This window comes from Symphalangus syndactylus, chromosome 8 (assembly GCF_028878055.3).
Source record: "Symphalangus syndactylus isolate Jambi chromosome 8, NHGRI_mSymSyn1-v2.1_pri, whole genome shotgun sequence".
Lineage (NCBI taxonomy): Eukaryota > Metazoa > Chordata > Mammalia > Primates > Hylobatidae > Symphalangus > Symphalangus syndactylus.
In genome coordinates, this window is record NC_072430.2 from 39,142,831 (window position 1) to 39,163,798 (window position 20,968).

At 41.4% G+C, this 20,968-nt stretch overlaps 2 protein-coding genes across 6 annotated transcripts in view; one reads left to right on the plus strand and one right to left on the minus strand.

Annotated features, from left to right (window-relative positions):
- Positions 1-11,520, plus strand: part of SNW1 (SNW domain containing 1) — a 50,622-nt gene extending 39,102 nt beyond the window's left edge. Inside the window, exons 12-15 of one of the 4 annotated variants that reach the window (XM_055288627.2) lie at positions 5,551-5,647; positions 7,976-8,093; positions 10,589-10,752; positions 10,833-11,520. In XM_055288627.2, coding sequence (XP_055144602.1) covers positions 5,551-5,647; positions 7,976-8,093; positions 10,589-10,752; positions 10,833-11,031 — 578 coding nt within the window. In that variant the 3' untranslated portion in view covers positions 11,032-11,520. Of the gene's footprint in view, positions 1-5,523; positions 5,648-7,975; positions 8,094-10,588 lie in introns of all 4 variants that reach the window. The other 3 variants (XM_063644244.1, XM_055288626.2, XM_063644245.1) reach the window with 3 other exon arrangements.
- SLIRP (SRA stem-loop interacting RNA binding protein) lies at positions 11,521-20,960 on the minus strand. 2 transcript variants are annotated; one of them, XM_055288661.2, is made up of 4 exons: positions 20,817-20,960; positions 18,106-18,164; positions 12,890-12,997; positions 11,521-11,617 (listed from the first exon to the last, which is right to left on the minus strand). In XM_055288661.2, exons 1-4 carry the CDS (start codon positions 20,911-20,913, stop codon positions 11,558-11,560), a joined length of 324 nt encoding a protein of 107 aa, XP_055144636.1. In that variant the 5' UTR covers positions 20,914-20,960; the 3' UTR covers positions 11,521-11,557. The 2 variants fall into 2 exon arrangements, with proteins under 2 accessions (XP_055144636.1, XP_055144635.1); XM_055288660.2 differs by having other exon boundaries at positions 11,521-11,623; positions 20,817-20,942.
- Between the last annotated feature and the right edge of the window lie 8 nt (positions 20,961-20,968).

Sequence of the window (20,968 nt, forward strand, 5' to 3'; positions counted from 1 at the left end):
TTGGGAAGACTGCAGGAGGAACAGTTTGGGAGGGAAAGATGAAGAATTTATTATAGTTAAGGATATGTTAAGTTTAAGATGGCGGTGCCAGGTAACTGGTTACAGGAGTCTAGAGTTCAACCATAGGGAAATAACCAGGGTTTTAAGTAGTGATCCACTTCCCTCAGTTATAGATGAATGACTTAATAAGGTGAGATATAAATACCTACCTGGTTGTATACCTAACCATAGAAGATAATTAGAAGTAAAACTTACTGCATCTGAGTTCTCTAAACTAATAAGAAAAAGACAACAGAATGGTTCTCAAGAAATTAAAAATTTTAACGAATCTCTTGCCAGATAGTAGTAAAAACTAACATTTATCAGGTGCTTATTATAGTGGGCACCACTCTGAGTACTTTATTTGCATTATCTCATAATCCCTGAGGTAACCCTATGTAGTGGTACTATTATTGTGACTGTTTTACAGAGCAGGAAACTAAGGCTTATAGTGATTAAGTAATCTGCCCAGGTCACATGGTTAATTGGCTATAGAAACAGGATTTGAATCCAGACAGGCTTGCTCCAAATCTTATGCTCTTAACTGTACTCCATTCCCTCAGACTGGCGAGGGTAGAAAAAAATGAAGATAGATATAAATGCAGTGGAAATCAAGATCCAGCCAGCCCCTAAGGGAAATAAGCAGACAGTTCTTTATTCAATAGAATCTTTGAAAATATAAGGGAAACATGCATAATTCTTTTTTCTGACTTTTTTATTATTACTATTATTTGGTTTTTTTGAGACAGAGTTTCGCTCTTGTTGCCCAGGTTGAAGTGCAATGATGCAATCTCAGCTGACTGCAACCTCTGCCTCCTGGGTTCAAGCAATTCTCCTGCCTAAGCCTTCCGAGTAGCTGGGATTAAAGGTGTCCATCACCATGCCCAGCTAATTTTTTGTATTATTAGTAGAGATGGGGTTTTCCCATATTGGCCAGGCTGGTCTCAAACTCCTGACCCAGGTGATCCACCTGCCTCAGCCTCTCAAAGTGCTGGGATTACAGGCATAAGCCACCACACCCAGCCTTTCCTGACATTTTATTATGAACATTTTCAAACATATAGAAAAGCTGAAAGAATTATATGATGAACACCCGTATCTCCTACCACCTAGATTCTACACTTAATTTTTTTTTTTTAAACAATTAACATTGCTCCCATGAAAGAAAAGCTCAGGACTTGACAGCTTCACTGCTGAATTCTTCCAAACATTTAAAGAACTAAATACCAGTTCTACTTAAACTATTCCAAAAAATTGAAGAGAAGGAATGCTTCCAAATTCATTCTACAAGGTCATTATTATCCTGACACCAAAACTAGACAAATATACAACAAAAAAGAAAACCACAGGCTAACATCCCGATAGTCTTAGATGCAAAAATCCTTAACAAAATTCTAACAAACAGAATTCAACACATTAAAAAATATCATTCATCATAATCAACTGAACTATCCTTCATCCCAAGGATGCAAGGATGGTTCAGTATATGCAAATCAGTAATTGTAATACATCACATTAATAGAACCAAGAATAAGAACCATAGCATCATTTCAATAGAAACTGAAAAAGCATTTGAAAAATTCAACATCCCTTCATGATAAAAACTCTCAACAAAGTGGGCTTAGAAGGAACATAACTAAAAATATTTAAGGCCATATATGACAAAACCACAGCTGACATTATACTGAATGGAGAAACATTGAAAGTCTTTACTCGGAGATCTGGAACAAGGCAAGGATGCCCACTTTCACCACTGTAATTCAACATGGGACTGGAAGTCCTTGCCAGAGAAATTTAGGCAAGAGAAAGAAATAAAGGGCATCCAGATTCGAAAGGAAGGCCAGGCACAGTGGCTCACACCTGTAATCCCAGCACTTTGGGAGGCTAAGCTGGGCGAATCACTTGAGGTCAGGAGTTCGAGACCAGCCTGGCCAACATGGTGAAACCCTGTCTATACTAAAAATACAAAAATTAGCTGGGTATGGTGGCGTTCACTTGTAATCCCAGCTACTCAGGACACTGAGTCACAAGAATTGCTTGAGCCCAGGAGGCAGAGGTTATAGCGAGCTGAGATCATGCCACTGCACTCCAGCCTGGGCAACAAAGCAAGACTCCATCTCAAAAAAAAAAAAAAAAAACAAGACATCAGATTATACTTTGTCAGAGACAATATGATCCTATATTTAGAAAAACCTAATGACGCCACCAAAAAACTTAAAACCGATAAACGAATTCAGTAACATTACAAGATACAAAACCAACATACAGAAGTCTGTAGCATTTCTGTATACAAATAGCATACCCAAGCTGAAAAACAAGAAGGCAGTCCCATTTATAATAGCTACAAAAAACTACCTAGGAATAAAGGTTTTTTTTTTTTTTTTTTTTTTTTTTTTTTTTGAGACAGAGTCTCACTCTGTCGCCCAGGCTGGAGTGCAGTATGGTACTGCCATAAAAACAGACACATAGACCAGTGGAACAGAATAGAGAACCCAGAAATAAATGGATTGGCTGTAAACGCATGGAATTTTTGATTGTGTAGAGACAAGGTCCCACTCTGTCATCCAGCCTGGAGTGCAGTGGTGTAATCTTAGCTCACTGCAACCTCCGCCTCTCAGGCTCAAGCTATCCTCCTGCCTTGGCCTTCCAAGTAACTGGGACTAAGGCGTGCACCACCACGCCTGGCTAATTTTTGTATTATTTGTAGAGACAGGGTGTTGCCATTACACCCAGGGGTGGTCTCAACCTCCTGGCCTCAAGTGATCCACCCGCCTCAGCCTCCCAAAGTGCATTACAGGCATGAACCACCACCATGCCCAGCCAATGCATGGATTTTTAACACTGATGCCCAAAGCATACATTGGGGAAAGGATAGTCTCTTCAATAAATAATGCTGTGAAAATCGAATATTCACATGCAAAAGAATGAAAATAGACCTCTATTTCTTATCACATACAAGAATCAAATCAAAATGGATTAAAGACTTAAATGTAGGCCTGAACTATGAAACTACTAGATGAAAACATTGGGGACATGCCTCAGGACATTGGTCTGGGCAAAGATTTTTTGGGTAAAATCTCAAAAGCACAGACAGCAAAAGCAAATATAGACAAATGGGATTGCTTCAAGCTGAAAAGCTTCTGCACAGCAAACAGTCAACAGACTGAGGAGGCCACCTAGAGAATGGAAGAAAATGGTTGCAAACTATCCATTTAAGAAAGAATTAATAACCAGAATGTACAAGAACTTAATAGCAAAGAAACCAGATAATCTGATTTTAAAATGGGCAAGTGATCTGAATAGACAGTCTCAAAAGAAGACATACTTCAGGCCAACAGGTGTATGAAAAAATGTTCAGCATCACTAATCATCAGGGAAATTCAAAGCAAAACCACAGTGAGATATTATGTCACCCCAGTTAAAATGGCTGTCATTAAAAAGGCAATAACAGATGCTGGCGAGGATACAGAAGGGGGGGAACACTAGTACATTTTTAGTAAGAATGTAAATTAGTACAGCCACTACGGAAAACAGTATGGCAGTTCTTCAAAAAACTGAAAATAGAGCCACTACATGATCCAGCAATCCACTGCTGGGTATATATCCAAAAGGAAATCAGTATATGAAATCAATAAGGGATATCTGCACTTCCATGTTTATTGCAGTGTTCTTTACAATAACCAAGATACGGAATCAAGTTGTGTCCAGTGGGTGAATGGATAAAGAAAATGTGGTCTATATACACAATGGGATATTACTCAGCCATAAAAAGAATGAAATCATGTAATTTGCAACAATACGGATGGAACTGAAGGTTATTAAGTGAATAAGCCCGGCACAGAAAGACAAATACTGAATCTTCCCACTTGTATGTGAGAGCTAAAAACGTTGGTCTCAAGGAAGCAGAGAGTAGAATGGTGGTTACCGGTGGTTGGGAAGGATGTTGGGGACAGGAAATGAAGAGAGATTGGTTGATGGTACAGAAATACAGTTAGCAAGAGTAAGTTCTAATGTTCCTAGTACAGTGGGGTGAATAGTTAATGATAATTTATTGTATATTGCAAAATAGAAGAGAAGAATATTTAATGATAATTTATTGTATATTGCAAAATAGCTAGAAGAATAGTTAATGATAATTTATTGTATATTGTAAAATAGCTAGAAGATTTATATTGTTCCCAACACAAACAAATGTTTGAGGTGATGGATATCCTAGTTACCCTGATTTGATTATTACACATTTTGTTCATGTATCAAATATATACCCCATAAATATGTATAATTATATATCAAAAATAAATTTTAACATTGATAAATTTGCTTTATCACATATTTGCCCATCTTTCTATCCATCTATCTGTCTGATTTACTGCATTGCATTTCAAAGTAAGTTGAAGACAGCAGTACATTTTACCCTTAAATATTTTAGCTGCATGCTTGATTCTAGAATTCACATTCAAAAATTCAACTAATATCATTTATTAGACTTTTTTTTTTTTTTTTTTTGAGACGGAGTCTCGCCCTGTCACCCAGGCTGGAGTGCAGTGGCGCGATCTCGGCTCACTGCAAGCTCCGCCTCCCGGGTTCACACCATTCTCCTGCCTCAGCCTCTCCAAGTAGCTGAGACTACAGGCGCCCACCACCACGCCCGGCTAATTTTTTGTATTTTTAGTAGAGACGGGGTTTCACTGTGGTCTCGATCTCCTGACCTTGTGATCCGCCTGCCTCGGCCTCCCAAAGTTGCTGGGATTACAAGCGTGAGCCAACGCGCTCGGCCCATTTATTAGACTTAAATTAATTGCAAGTAAGGTTTAAAAGGCTGAATGTGACTACAAAGAAGCTTGGAATTTTCTGTCTAAGGTTAAAGAATATTCTCTTGTTCAGAATATTGGCTGGGCACGGTGGATCACTTGAGGTCAGGAGTTTGAGACTAGCTTGGTGAAACTCCATTTCTACTAAAAATAAAAAATTAGCCCGGCATGGTGGTGCACGCCTGTAATCCCAGCTACTTGGGAGGCTGAGGCAGGAGAATCGCTTGAACCCGGGAGGCGGAGGTTGCAGTGAGCTGAGATCGCGCCACTGCATTCCAGCCTGGGCAACAAGAGAGAAACTCCGTCTCAAAACAAACAAAATACTAATGGGGCTGAGTGCAGTGGCTTACACCTGTGACTCCAGCACTTTGGGAGGCCTAGATGGGAAGATCACTAGAGCCTGGAGTTGGAGACCAGCTTCCACAACATAGTGGGACCCCATCTTTACAAAAAAATTAAAAAATTAGCCAGGCATGGTGGCACACACCTGTGGTCCCAGGTACTCGGGAGGATGCGGCAGGAGGATCACTTGAATCCAGGAGGTAGTGGCTGCAGTGAACCATGTTCATGCTACTGCACTCCAGCCTGGGTGACAGAGTGAGACCCTGTTTCTTTTAAAAAAATTGTATACACACATGCATACACATATGCACACATATAATACACATTACAGTGAAGTACTTTTCAACTGTTCACACAGAGGATGGGGAGGCACGTGAGAGGGATGAAATCCGGCATGACAGGCGAAAAGAGAGACAGCATGACCGGAATCTTTCCAGGGCAGCTCCTGATAAGAGGTAGGTGTTATTTAAGATATGTACCAATCATGGCGGCCGGGCGCGGTGGCTCACTCCTGTAATCCCAGCACTTTGGGAGGCTGATGCGGGCGGATCATGAGGTCAGGAGATCGAGACCATCCTGGCTAACATGGTGAAACCCCGTGTTTACTAAAAGTACAAAAAATTAGCTGGGTGTGGCGCCTGTAGTCCCAGCTACTTGCGAGGCTGAGGCAGGAGAATGGCGTGAACCCGGCAGGCGGAGCTTGCTTGCAGTGAGCCGAGATCGCTCCACTGCACTCCAGCCTGGGCGACAGAGTGAGACTCCATCTCACACACACACACACACACACAAATGTACCAATCATGAAGAGTGGCCTTTTTGTACCTTTTAGAGCAGAGTTTTAGTCCACTAAGATCAGTTTTGCTTCTCTCTTCTTTAGTTTGGTAACTTAATAAATTAGCACTTAATTTTCTTGTGCTTAACTACTTTGTCTTAGCTCTAGTTGACTGTCTTTGGAATTAATCTTTTCTTCCATCACTTAAGTCAGAATTGAGAATGATGGGAATATAGAAAACGGAATTGAGATCAGGTTTTGAAAAGAACGTAGTAGTAAATTTGGACTGTTATAGTCCGTTCTTTTCCTACCTTAAATGGTGAGATAAATGGATTATGTGCCTCTTTAGACAGGAAATAAGCTTTCATGCTTTTATTGAGATCATTTTATATGCATAGTGCTGCATCTAGTACAATTGAGAAGAGCAGTTTTGAAAGAACTAGAAAATAAGCTCATTTTTAGGAGTTTAACTTACGGTTCAGAAAGACAAGAGCTATCCATAAAATAATTTGAGAAAATTTGGAAAGCACTCTTAGTAAGTATAAACGTATAGAACTAAATATATATATGAGGGCATAGAGTAAAGTAGGAATTGGGGAAGTTTATGGCTCACCAAAGGCTAAGGACTAAAAGTTCTGAAAAGTAGAGGAAATGCTGCAATACAAAGGTGGAATTCTGAGTGAGGATTAAATGCAAATATAAAATATTTTCTTCCCAAATGCACAGTTTTCTATGCTCTGATCATCCCATGAGTGTAATACATTTTTCAAGTCGTATTTTAAACACAAAAAAGAGGCCGGGCACAGTGGCTCACACCTGTAATCCCAGCACTTTGGCAGGCCAAAGCGGGCGAATCACTTGAGGTCAGGAGTTCAAGACCAGCCTGGCCAACATGGTGAAACCCCCATCTCTACTAAAAATACAAAAATTAGCTGGGTGTGGTGGCACGTGCCTGTAGTCCCAGCTACTCGAGAGGCCGAAGTGGGAGAATCACTTGAACCCTGGAGGCGGAGGTTTCAGGGAGCCAAGATCATGCCACTGCACTCCAGCCTGGGCAACAGAGCGAGACTCCATCTCAAAAAAATAAAAAATAAAAATAAATAAATAAGCATAAAAAAGATTCCTGCTGGTATTAATTGGCATATTTCTTCTCCCTGGATAAATGATGTCATGGAGAAGCAAAGACTCTTAAGTTGAGAGTTGAGGGTAAAGTACATGTAGAAGGAGGAGCAAAGTGTGAAAGTGTTTAATTAATGACAGTCTTGGTTAGTAATTCCTAAGTTGTAAAAGTTACAATGGCTCTGTGGATAAATTGGGCCCTCAAAACCAGTAAAGTGGCAGCAGAATTGACAACATAGAAAAACTGTAAAATTGTAACTGGATGAAAGTCAAATAGCCTATAGAAATCATTTTGTGACCTGAATTTTTAGTAAAACAAGTAATGACAGTTACCATGGTTTCATCGGGATGTAGATTGCATATATAATGAAACAGCCAGGAAACCAAATTAATCTGAATGTCAAAAATCATACTAACTAATTCAGTCATTGACATGTTTTCCTCAAAATTCTAGTGGGATAAAATTACTAAATGTGGTTAGATAAAAGAGCTGTTTCTAGCTTATTTAAAATGATTCGTGTGCTACATCTAAATTGTATCCACTTCCCCAACCCCCAAACCATCATATAATGATAGTAAATATAGACCATAGCAATTTTATATCTCAGCATGGTTGTAAGGTGATTGCTTATATTAAAGAATTCCATGTCAACAAATCTGTTAGATGTTCTTTTGAGCTAACAGTATGTCCTAATTGTAAAACTCTGCCTCTAATCTGAAATACTTTATAAGGGCTGCCAGCTTGATTATGTATCATCAAGGAATATACGTTCACAGGATGTGAATGTGACATATTCACATCCTTTGCTTCTGAGATTGGTTGTATTTCTATTGAACATATTCAGCTTGTCTATAAAGAGTTTTCAGTTAGTGATGTCGTATCTCAAAATAGGTCGAAACTTCAGAGAAATGAAAATCGGGATATCAGTGAAGTCATTGCTCTCGGTGTTCCTAATCCTCGGACTTCCAATGAAGTTCAGTATGACCAAAGGCTCTTCAACCAATCCAAGGTACAAGTTTAGGAACAGCATATTGTGTGTGTTGATGTGAATACCTATCCTCAGAGAAATGGAAATTAACATACTTTACATTTGGATGTAAAGGCCAGCATGACAAAAAAATTGGAAGTTGTATGTTGAAACTTGAGACAAGATGAAACAGTTCTGATTTTAACTTCTTATAGTGGGCTGAGATTTGAGACACTAGGAGAAGAAAGAAATTAGGTGATTAAAAAGTTGGTGTTGTGGTATGTCAACCTTTTGTTTCTAAAATAGAACTAGGGAGGCCAGGCATGGTGGCTTTTGCCTGTAATCCCAACACATTTGGAGGCCAAAGCAGGCAGATTATCTGAGGTCAGGAGTTCGAGACCAGCCTGGTCAGTATGGTGAAACCCCATCTCTACTAAAAATACGAAAACTAGCCAGGTGTGGTGGTACACGCCTGTAATCCCCACTACTTGGGAGGCTGAGGCATGAGAATTGCTTCAGCTTGTGGTGAGCCAAGATTGTGCCACTGCACTCTAGCCTGGATGACTGAGACTCTATCTCAAAAAAACAAAATAGAGCCAGTATCCTACAAAAGTGCCTCTTGGGTTTTTTTTGTTGTTGTTCTTGATTTTTGGATTTTTTTTTTTTTAATGCTATAGAAATATGTCAATTTGGGATTCTTTTAAAAATGAAGCTGTAAAACGGGATTAAAGTACTAGGCTGGCTGTCAGGAAATCTGATTTCTAGTACCAATTGCCATTAGCTAACTAGGACACTTTAAGCCTGGGAAAACACACGCAGGCACACGCACACACACACAAGAATATAGAAGTGTAAGTTCTACTGGAAAGTAGAGTGGGAAACTTAATTATGACTTGGAGGTTTTAAGTAAGCTCTTCTAAGTGATAATTTATTAGGTACATTTTATATTCTTGGCATTGTTCTAAGTATTATTATTACCTCAATCCTTACAAAAATCCTATGAAATAATACTATTATCTCTTATGTTATAGATGAGGAAATTGAAACACAGGTTTAGCTTGTGACTGATGGAATTAAGATTCAAACTGGGTGTCTTGATTTCAAAGCTTTTTTTTTTTTTTTTTTTTTGATATGGAGTCCCACTCTGTCGCCCAGGCTGGAGTGCAGTGGTGCCATCTCGGGTCACTGCAACCTCCACCTCCCAGGTTCAAGGGATTCTCCTGCCTCAGCCTCCTGAGTAGCTGGGATTATCACAGGGCATGCACCACCATGCCCAGCTAATTTTTGTATCCTTAGTAGAGACAGGGTTTCATCACGTTGGGTCAAGCAGGTCTCGAACTCCTAACCTCGTGATCCTCCTGCTTTGGCCTCCCAAAGTGCTGGGATTACAGGCGTGAGCCACTGTGCCCAGCTGATTTCAAAGCTTTCTTAACCACTATACAGTGGCAACTTAACAGCTGAGCAAAGGGATCTAGGGGTGAAATTCCACATAAGTAAATATTTTCAAGATAATCACCTGTTAGAAGCTTAAGCTTAAAATATTTAAAAATTGTGATGAGGCCGGGCGTGGTGGCTCAAGTCTGTAATTCCAGCACTTTGGGAGGCTGAGGCGGGCGGATCACGAGGTCAGGAGTTCGAGACCAGCCTGGCCAATATAGTGAAACCCTGTCTCTACTAAAAATACAAAAATTAGCCAGGAGTGGTGGCGCATGCCTGTAGTCCCAGCTACTCAGGAGGCTGAGGCAGGAGACTCGCTTAAACCTAGGAGGCGGAGGTTGCAATGAGCCGAGATTGCGCCACTGCACTCCAGCCTGGGCAACAGAGTGAGACTCTGTCTCAAAAAAAAAAAAAAAAAAAAAAAATGAAATGGTGATGAAAATATTTCTGGCTGGGCACTGTGGCTCACACCTGTAATCCTAGCACTTTGTGAGACCTAGGCAGGCAGATCGCTTGAACCCAGTTTAAGATCAGCCTGGGCAATATGGCAAAACCCTGTCTATAAAAAATTAGCTGGACATGGTGGCACACACCTGTACTCCCAGCTACTTGGGAGGCTGAGGTGGGAGGAACACCTGAGCACAGCTCCAGTGAGCTATATAGCACTTTGTGAGACCAAGGCAGGCAATCACCTGAGGTCAGGGGTTCAGGACCAGCCTGGCCAACGTGGTGAAACTGTCTCTACTAAAAATACAAAAATTAGCTGGGTGTGGTGGCACGTGCCTGTAATCCCAGCTACCTGGGAGGCTGAGGCAGGAGAATCGCTGGAACTGGGAGGCGGTGGCTGCAGTGAGCCAAGATCACACCACTGCACTCCAGCCTGGGTGACAGAGCAAGACTCTGAAGAAAAAAAAAAAAAGAATCCAAAGTTGTTATGAACAGTTTATGTGCTACCAGTTTTTTAATGAAGACTTTTTAATTTGCAGTTCAGATTGTTGAAAATGTGAGCTATACATTAGCAAGGGTTTACTGTAAACATGTTATGATTCAGCTTTTGATAATGCTTACACTTTTATTTAATGTCATCCATTTTTCCACAGGGTATGGACAGTGGATTTGCAGGTGGAGAAGATGAAATTTATAATGTTTATGATCAAGCCTGGAGAGGTGGCAAAGATATGGCCCAGAGTATTTATAGGCCCAGTAAAAATCTGGACAAGGACATGTATGGTGATGACCTAGAAGCCAGAATAAAGACCAACAGGTGCCAAGCCATACAACTCAATTTCAGTGTTTACACTGGTGAAAGCAAAGTACTTCATAGTCTTTTCTCTTTTTCCTTAGATTTGTTCCTGACAAGGAGTTTTCTGGTTCAGACCGTAGACAGAGAGGCCGAGAAGGACCAGTTCAGTTTGAGGAAGATCCTTTTGGTTTGGACAAGTTTTTGGAAGAAGCCAAACAGCATGGTGGCTCTAAAAGACCCTCAGATAGCAGCCGCCCCAAGGAACATGAGCATGAAGGCAAGAAGAGGAGGAAGGAATAGGCACAGGTCTCTTCAAAGTGAATGAACTCTTACCCATAACCCTAATGATGCAAGTCATATGGGGGAACACTTTGTAAATGGTCAAGATAAAAACCAAATCTGGGTGCCAGATCCCGGCACTACTTTTTATTACTGGAGAATGGGGGGGATAGAAAATTCTACTTTGAATTATTTAGTTTTTTTTTAAAGAGTGGGTTGTGTTTGTGCTTCTCCCACCTTTCAGCATTTATAGAACATGCTGCCCCACATACAAAGTCAAGACCACTTCCTTTTGTGTGACACTAGTAGTTTGGGGTTAATATTTAGTGTAAGAACAGCTGCATATGAGTAAAGTTACCCCAACCACAGTGAGGAGGAAGATTTTCACATACTGGAACTGTCCTGCCAAATAAATTTTGCCCCTATTGTGCTCTGTTTTAATTTGGAGTGGGCAAAGTAATCTCTTGCTTGGTGCAACTATTTGTTTCAAATAAAAACATTTAGACAAAATTCTCAGTTATGTTAACTTTATTAATAGGCTGCATGCTCAAAAATCTTTCTCTTCATCATCAGATGTTTGCGAAAGTTTTGGCCTTTGAGTGTGAACCTGGAGCTAAAAAAATAAATAAGCACTGTAAGGAAGGAAAGGCAATGTCTGCAAAAACATTCAAACCGAAAATCACTTTATTAGGGAGTCAGTATGAATAACCCAGGCAGTTTTTATTTGTCCATTGTTCTTTTGTTTTCTCCTCAAATTCCTTTTACCATCTTTGTTGATATTATGACTCCCTAACCTCAATTAAAAATTGTAAATCAGGCCGGGGCAGTGGCTCAGGCCTGTAATCCCAGCATTTTGGCAGGCTGAGGCAAGAGGATTGCTTGAGGCCAGGAGTTCAAGACCACCCTGCAACACAGCAAGGCCCTGTCTCATTAAAAATAAATTTAAAAATAAAATAATAATAGTACATCAATTTGGCCCAAGATCACATGGTGGGTAAGCCAAGATTTCAGCCCCAGCTTGCCTGATGTGAAAAGCAGACTGCTGGCCAGGCACTGTGGCTCACGCCTGTAATCCCAGCACAAGGCAGGCAGATCGCCTGAGGTCAGGAGTTCGAGACCAGCCTGACCAACATGGTGAAACCCAATCTCTACTAAAAATACAAAGAAATATTAGCCGTGCGTGGTGGCGCATGCCTGTAATCCCAGCTATTTGGGAGGTTGAGGCAGGAAAATCGCTTGAACCCAGGAGGCAGAGGTTGCAGTGAGCCGAGATCGCACCATTGCACTCTAGCCTGGACAACAAGAGCGAGACTGTCTCAAACAAAAAGAAAAGTAGACTGCTATGTCCACTGTGTTATATATCTTGCTACCCATTAAAGGGTCATCTAGTACTTTCCTGGACATTTTAAAACTGGGCACTCTACCAACGCCCCCCCCCCCCCCTTTTTTTGAGATAGGAGTTTCGCTCTTGTTGCCCAGGCTAGAGTGCAATGGTGCGATCTTAGCTCGCTGCAACCTCTGTCTCCTGGGTTCTCCTGCCTCAGTCTCCTGAGTAGCTGGGACTACAGGCATGTGCCACCACACCCATCTAATTTTTTTTGTATTTTTAGTAGAGACGGGGTTTCTCCATGTTGGTCAGGCTGGTCTCGAACTCCCGACCTCTGGTGATCCCCCCGCCTCGGCCTCCCAAAGTGCTGGGATTACAGGCATGAACCACCGCGCCTGGCCTACCACCCCACCATTCTTAACAAGCATTAAGGCAGCTTCAGTTACAAATCTCTCAAAGTCCCCATCATTCCACATTTATGATCTATTTAATTGATACATAATTAAATATTACCTACATGTATATATGTATCTGGTATAGAAATAAACTTACCTTTACTCCATCTATAATATGATTTTCCTGTTGTAGTACATTCCGAACTTCTTCTTCTGAAGAAAACTGAACCCAACCCAAACCTCTGTGAAAGCCAGTCGTCTTGTCCTAAAAATTCAAAATATAGGAAAAGATTAATCATGAACTTGAGAAAGTTTCCATGAGTTCCAAATCAAACTACCAACTTTTTCATCTGCCAAAAATCGGACTTTTTAATTTTAATTTTTTTTTTTTTTTAGGCAGGGTCTTGCTCTGTCACCCAGGCTGGAGTGCAGTGGTATGAACCCAACTCACTGCAGCCTCAACTTCCTGGGTTCAAGCAATCCTCCCACCTCAGCCTCTTCAGTAGCTAGGATGACAGGTACATACCACCATGTCTGCCTTATTTTTTACATTTTTTGCAGAGATGGGGTCTTGCCATCTTACCCAGGCCGGTCTCGAACTCCTGGGCCTCCCTCCGAAAGTGCTGGAATTACACACGTAAGCCACCATGCCCAGCCAAAAATAGGATCACAGACATTTATAAGTGTCAGTAACCTTGCTTTACACCCTTCCTGATTACCCAAGGCTAAATCCCTGTGTTGTTAAACTTCCTGTTTTCCTTGCTGCCATTAGAGAAGATACGGGTCATGAGCTTTCTGTGTCATTCTAGATGCAAACCATACTAACAGTAATAGCTAAGGGAAATTTTGATCAGAACTCTTGTTCTAAGCCTCGTTTCTAGAAACTAGATTAAGCCTCAAAGCCTTGTTGCACTCATTTCTGAATCCAGTCACCCTCACCACCACCACGACTATCATCACATGTTCCTAATAAAAAACAAGAAAAGATAATATTTAGCCCTTACTCAACCTAGTTACAGACTTCTGGTTAATTTAAACAATTTTGCTACTTGTGCAAAAGTTTCAACCTATACATCACATACGGAAAGCAGATTCTAGAGTGCCTGGATGTACCCTGCCCCTCCAGCCCTTCAACAGAAATTAAGATGTCTAGTCCCTGTAGATGACAAACTGGTCCTCATTAGTCTCATTCAAGTTATGCTGTGCTTTGCCAAAAAAACCAAAATCTTACAATTGCTCCTTTACTTCAAGGGTAACTTTATAAGGATTAACCTAGAATATAGGGGAAGTTTCTGGTGATGTCCCAATGATCCATTCATTGTAGATACGACAATTCCTAAAGCATTCCTTTATTGTCATGTGACCACTTCCACAGTCAAAGGCATTAAGAAATTTGTTTATATTAAAACATAGGCCAGGTGCAGTGGCTCAATCCAAGCACTTTGGGAGGCTGAGGTGGGTGGATGGCTTGAGGTCAGGAGTTCGAGACCAGCCTGGCCAACATGGTGAAACTCCATCTCTACTAAAAACACAAAAATTAGCCGGGTGTGGTGGCACATGCCTGTAGTCCCAGCTATCTGGGTGACTGAGGAAGGGGGATCACTTGAACCCGGGAGGCAGAGACTGCAGTGAGCTGAGATCGCGCCACTGCACTCCAGCCTGGGCGACAGAGCAAGGCTGTCTCAAAAAAAAATAACTCGGCCGGGCGTGGTGGCTCAAGCCTGTAATCCCAGCACTTTGGGAGGCCGAGGCGGGTGGATCACAAGGTCAGGAGATCGAGACCATCCTGGCTAACACGGTGAAACCCCATCTCTACTAAAAAAAATACAAAAAATTAGCCGGGTGCGGTGGCGGGTGCCTGTATTCCCAGCTACTCGGGAGGCTGAGGCAGGAGAATGGCGTGAACCCGGGAGGCGGAGCTTGCAGTGAGCCGAGATCGCGCCACTGCACTCCAGCCTGGGGGAGAGAACAAGACTCCGTCTCAAAAAAAAAAAAATAAATAAATAACTCAGTCCAGGTGTGGTGGCTCATGCCTGTAATCACAGCACTTTGGGAGCTGAGGTGAGTAGATTGCTTGAGTCCAGGAGTTCGAGACCAGCCTGGGCAATATGGTGAAGCCTCATTTCTATAAGGAGTATACAAAAAAGGTGTGGTGGCACACGACTAGTCCTAGCTACTCAGGAGGCAGAGGCAGAAAGATCCCTTGAACCCAGGAGGTCAAGGCTGCAGTGAACGTGATTGTGCCACTGCACTCTAGCCTGAGTGAGAGTGAGACCCTGTCTCAAAAAAAGGAACCAGGATTTCCAACTGGAGTACAATGAATGGAACAAAAAATTATTTTTTTGTCATATTTTATTTTGTTTTACCAACATCAAAGCCTTCTTTTAAATCTAAGATCTATTCTTTGCAGGTCCTATTTTATTTATAGACCAAGAAAAATCTACTCATTTTTTTTGCAAGGAAATTTATTTAAATGCTCTTGAAAAAATTGAAGTTTTCATACTTACAGAAAATATTTCATGTCCATAATACATGTGCCAAACTTTTCTATTCAACTATATAAAGTTCCATTGCATCAGTGACTTAATATCTAATCAATCCCAGTGATGAACATTTAGGTTTTTTCTTCTTACTTGACATTAAGCAATGCTGCTTTGGAATATTCTTGACCACACAGTTCTGTAGGATAAATTCTTAGAAAAGTAACTGCTAGATCAAAGCAAATATAAATTCTTAACTTTGGTATTTTGCCAACTACACAACAGAACTGAAGGTATCAGTTGAACTTCTCAACATGAGTGCCAGATTCCCTACAACTTCACTGGCACTATATATAACTAATCTATTAGTCTTTGGGAGTCAAGTAACATTAAACCAAGAATTAAGAATTTAAGTTCCTTTATGTTGTTATGTTACCACAGCCCTTACAGTGTTACAAGGAAAAAAGGGTTTCAGTGAAGTGTGTGTAAACTCTATGTACTCAGATCATACCCTAAAAAAGCCCACAGAAAAATACAGCCCAGGATAAATTTATACGCTGATTTCTAGACCCTCACAAGAAAGCAAATATAATTAATATAAAAAGTTTTATTAGTTATAAATCTAAAAAAGAAAATGGTACTCAATGAACATAAAACTTAAAATATCCTCTGCCAATTATTAGAAATCTCAAGTCCTTATTAGAATACTGTAGTAGGCAGAATTCTAAGATGGGCCCCATGATCTCCATGCATTCCCCATGTTACACCCTATCACCCTATATAATCCCCTCCCCTTGAGTGTAGGCGAAACCTGACTTGCTTTTTTTTTTTTTTTTTTTTGAGACGGAGTCTCGCTCTGTCGCCCAGGCTGGAGTGCAGTGGCGCAATCTCGGCTCACCGCAAGCTCCGCCTCCCGGGTTCACGCCATTCTCCTGCCTCAGCCTCTCTGAGTAGCTGGGACTACAGGGGCTGCCATCACGCCCGGCTAATTTTTTTGTATTTTTAGTAGAGACGGGGTTTCACCGTGGTCTCAATCTCCTGACCTCGTGATCCGCCCGCCTCGGCCTCCCAAAGTGTTGGGATTACAAGCGTGAGCCACCGCGCCCGGCTGACTTGCTTCTAACCAAAAGAATACAGCGAAACTAATGGGATGTCACTCCTGTGATTACGTTCTATATAAGATGCCATCTTAAGCAGACTGGAGAAGCCCTTGCTGGCTTTAAAGAAGCAAGCTGCCATATTGTAAGACAGCCTACAGATAAACCAGGTAACAAGGAACTGCAGGGAGTTCCTAGGTGAGAGCAGCTCCCAACTCAGAGCCAAAGGTCAGCAAGAAAAAAAGACCTCAGTCCTACAGTTAAAGATGAATTCTGGCCGGGTGTGGAGGCTCACATCTGTAATCCCAGCATTTTGGGAAGCCCAGGCGGGCAGGTCACTTGAGGTCAGGAGTTCGAGACCAGCCTGGCCAACATAGCGAAACTCCATCTCTACTAAAAATACAAAAAATTAGCCGGGCGTAGTGGTGGGCGCCTGTAGTCCCAGCTACTCAGGAGGCTGAGGCAGGAGAATGGCATGAACCCGGGAGGCGGAGCTTGTCGTGAGCCGAGATCGCGCCACTGCACTCCAGCCTGGGCGACAGAGCAAGACTCCGTCTCAAAAAAAATTAGCCCGTCGTGGTGGCACGTGCCTGTAGTCCCAGCTACTCAGGAGGCTGAGGCAGGAGAATGACTTGAACCCAGGAGGCAGAGGTTGCAGTAAGCTGAGACTGTGCCAATGCACTCCAGCTTAGGCAACAGAGCAAGACTCCATTTCAAAAAAAAAGGAATTTTGCCAACCACATGAGGGAGCTTGCAAGTCAGTCTTTTTCCCCAATTGACCCTTTGATGAGACACACCACAGCCCCAGCTGACACCTGGAATATATAGCTATGTGAGACCCTAAGGAGAGGACCCAGCTAAACTGTGCTCAGCTGTGGGATATGTGTTGTTTTGAGCCATTATGCTTGTGGTATTTTGTTATACAACAATAAAAAAACGAACACAAATACCTATGATAAAGCTTTTTCACTTTTTAATCAGTATCACTCAAAATGTTATCAATAAAGACTGTAGGCCGGGCATGGTGGCTCACGCCTGTAATCCCAGCACTTTGGGAGGCCAATGCAGGATTGCTTGAAGCCAGGAGTTCAAGATCAGCCTGAGTAACATGGGAAGACCCCCATCTCCATAAAAATAAGCCAGCAGTGGCTCACACCTGTAATCTCAACATTTTGGGAGGCCGAGGTGGGCAGATAGCTTGAGCCCAGGAGTTTAACGAGACCAGCATAAGCAACATGGCGAAACTCTAGCTCTACAAAAAATACAAAAATTACGCAGGTGTGGTGGTACATGCCTGTAGTCCCAGCTACTCAGGAGGCTGAGGTGGGAGGATCACTTAAGCCTGGGAGGCAGAGGCTGCGTGAGATTGGGCCACTGCACCCCTGCAGGGGGACAGAGCGAGACCCCTGTTGCAAGATAGATAAATAAGAATTTTTTAAAACACTTTAAGCTTTTTTTTCTTTTTTAACAATTTTGTGAGTGTATAGTAAGTGTATATATTTATGGAGTACATGAGATGTTTTGATATAGGCATGCAATGTAAATTAAGCACATCATGGAGCATGGGGTATCTATCCCCTCAAGCATTTATCCTTTGACTTATGGGGTATCCATCCCCTCAGGCATTTATCCTTTGAGTTACAGATAATCCAATTACACTCCGAGTTATTTTAAAATGTACAATTATTATTGACCATACTCACCCTGTTGTACTATCAAATAGGTCTTATTCATTCTATTTTTTTTTGTACCCATTAGCCATCCCCACCTCCCACCTACTTTTCCTTAATACTTACAAAATGCAGAATGCACCTTCTGACATGGCCGAACTGTGCAAAGTGTTCTTTCAGCTGACCTGTGTGGCAGAAGAAAACATTAAAAGTAGTTACTATATTTTGGATTCTCTATCTTAGACTGCAGAAAGAAACTAAAAGTGGTCCCAGGGTCACCAGATTTCTTGTGGACAGGAACTACTTTGCATTTCCTTAAAGGCTTTAAGATTTAGGAAGCAGCTATGGTACTGACTATAAAGCCATAATGTACCAGACTTGGTGGTGAGGAGGGGAGATGGACAGAGAAGTTGTTGAGTTGGCTGCAGTCTCCATCCTCAGCAAATATCGAGTGTTTTCATCATATCAGTTACTGTGCTATGTGGACTATGATCCCTGTGAGCAGATCACAATGAAGAAAAAGACAAATTATAATCCAGTGTGTTTCCAGGTATACTGAAGATTTCCAAATAAAATCCCAACTTACTGGTCTTTCACAATTTAGTAAAATGTGTTGAGTTGACCTCACCTACCCTTCCTGCCTTATTTCTCACTGCTGGCCCCTAGTTACTCTCTAGTACAACAAACTGAATTATCTGTATCTGTCCTGCGGATTACCCTCTTTGCATATGTTGTTCTCCCCCCCTCCATATGTTGGTAATCCTATCTCCCCCTGGCTAACTTATAACTATAACTATCCTTCAAGACCCAAACCAAATACATCCACTGAGTATTATTTTATTGGGCTCCTATCACAATACAAGACAATGTACTAGCCGTGTGAGACTTCAAAGATTTAGAGTATATAATCTTAAAGACCAAAAATTACACGATCTGTTTCTCTTCTGAACTACAGTGCTTGTACTTCACTGATTTACTTTTTATAATATCTATTTAGTTCTCCTAGTTCACCAAAACCTCACTGGTTCGACAACTGCCTAAATTTGTTCTAAGTCTCTTCATCCCCACCACTACACTGTAAGCTCCCTCAGCATATAAACCACTATGTTTACAGTGACCAATAAAGAGTAGGGCCTCAATATTGGCTAAATGAATAAGTAAAAGTCCACTAATCCTTCCAATAATCCACAGAGACTAAATTTTGAAGGGCTCTAATGGTTAAGTCAAACCAACTGGCAAGATCAAGGTCTCCCAGAATATGATACTGGAGAACAAAATAATGTTAAACATATGTTTTATACCAGATAATTAAAGTCCTAGAAGACACTGATTTCAAAACAAACCAGCTCTGGAAGGTAACCCTCTTCCTAAATTGCCTAAAATGGTGAAGGAAAAACAGCTGCAAGCACCAAAAACAATGCCTACCACAGAATAGACACTCAAATAAATATTTGCTGAATCAATGGAACAACCAAGAGAAACTGTTTCCAAGTTGTACATAATGCTGACTCTTTTTAAGGGTTTTAAACTAGCCCTTTATTGTCTGGAAACTTGCATCCGCAAGATGCTAATGAAACTCCTCAGCCTTTCCATAAAGTTTCACAGGGCCTACGGGAGACTTTACTGGGCTTGGTCTTCAACAACCACATGTTTAAAAAAGATGGGGCACAAACCAACCTATTTCCCATTCTACTACTCACATCTGAGCCACAAAAAACTAAGAAGAAACTAAATCTTGCTCCATTGTTTAAAGGGGCTGACCTGAAACATGAATATCTACAAAAAGAGTGACCACGAATGTTTACATGTTGGTAAGCAAATATAAAAACCTCATCTCAAAACTGCAGCTGACAAAAATTGAAGATGGTGAAAGATTTCAGAACTAATTATTCCAACCTTTATCTCTAGACTAGGCCTCTCCCATAAGTTTCAATTTTAGTTATCGTGAAAATAACTATCATTTGCTGAGTACTTACACTGTATCTAACACAAGTCTAAGAAGTTTGCATATAAACTCAATCCTCTCAACAATCCTATGAGTTGGGTATTGATTCCATTTTATCGATGAGTAAACTGAGGCCCAGTTGTGAGCCCTTTTCCCATACTAACTTCAGTTATTCAAGTGATACAACGATTAAATGGCCAAGTTGGAATTCTAACCCCAACGGTCTAGCTTTGGAGGAGTCCACTTCTCAGCCACAATGATATACAACCTTTGTCCAATTGCCTGACGGAAACCTCACAAGTTTCTCAAAGTCAACACATTCAAACTTTACTCATCTTCTCTTGGCCTGCTCCTAACTTCTAAACAAGCAATTCACCAATACTAAAAACCCAGAAATCATTCCTCCCTTTCATTTATTCCGTACACTTCTCCCACTTAAGCCATCACGAAACGGCATCTAATTTGCTTTTAAAACAATGCATCTGACCACCACCCTTCTACCATCGCCCTAATTCAGGTCCTCACGTTTTAAGTAAATTAATGAAATTGCTTTTTAGCTCCTCTGCACGCCTACAATCTTGCCACTTTGAATCCATCCTCCACACTACAGTCAAAATTATCCCTTCTAAATTGTAAATCTTGATTATCAAGTAATAAATCTTTACACCAAATCACTCCTAAAGGCAAGAGCCGGTGCATTCGTGACCCCAAAAGCTCAACGGACATCCCTAAACGGTTAACTGCAAACAAAATTTCTTTCTGCTCACTTGCATGCTCAGGAGCAGTCTCCTAATTAAGCCACCATGCTGACTTAAGTACCCTGCAAAAAGCAGAAGCTTTGAGGATCACTTGGACCTAAAAATTCCACTACTCCCACATCTCCATCACTCACTCGACGCCGCAGTCCAAGGAATTCTTCTCACAAAAACAACCGGCCGATTGATATTTCTACGCAGCGCCACAACACCCCTCGCTGCTGAAGCCGCCATCTTTAGACTAAAGCACCTCCTCGAGCTGAGGCCGCGGCCCCGAAAAAAATTTCCG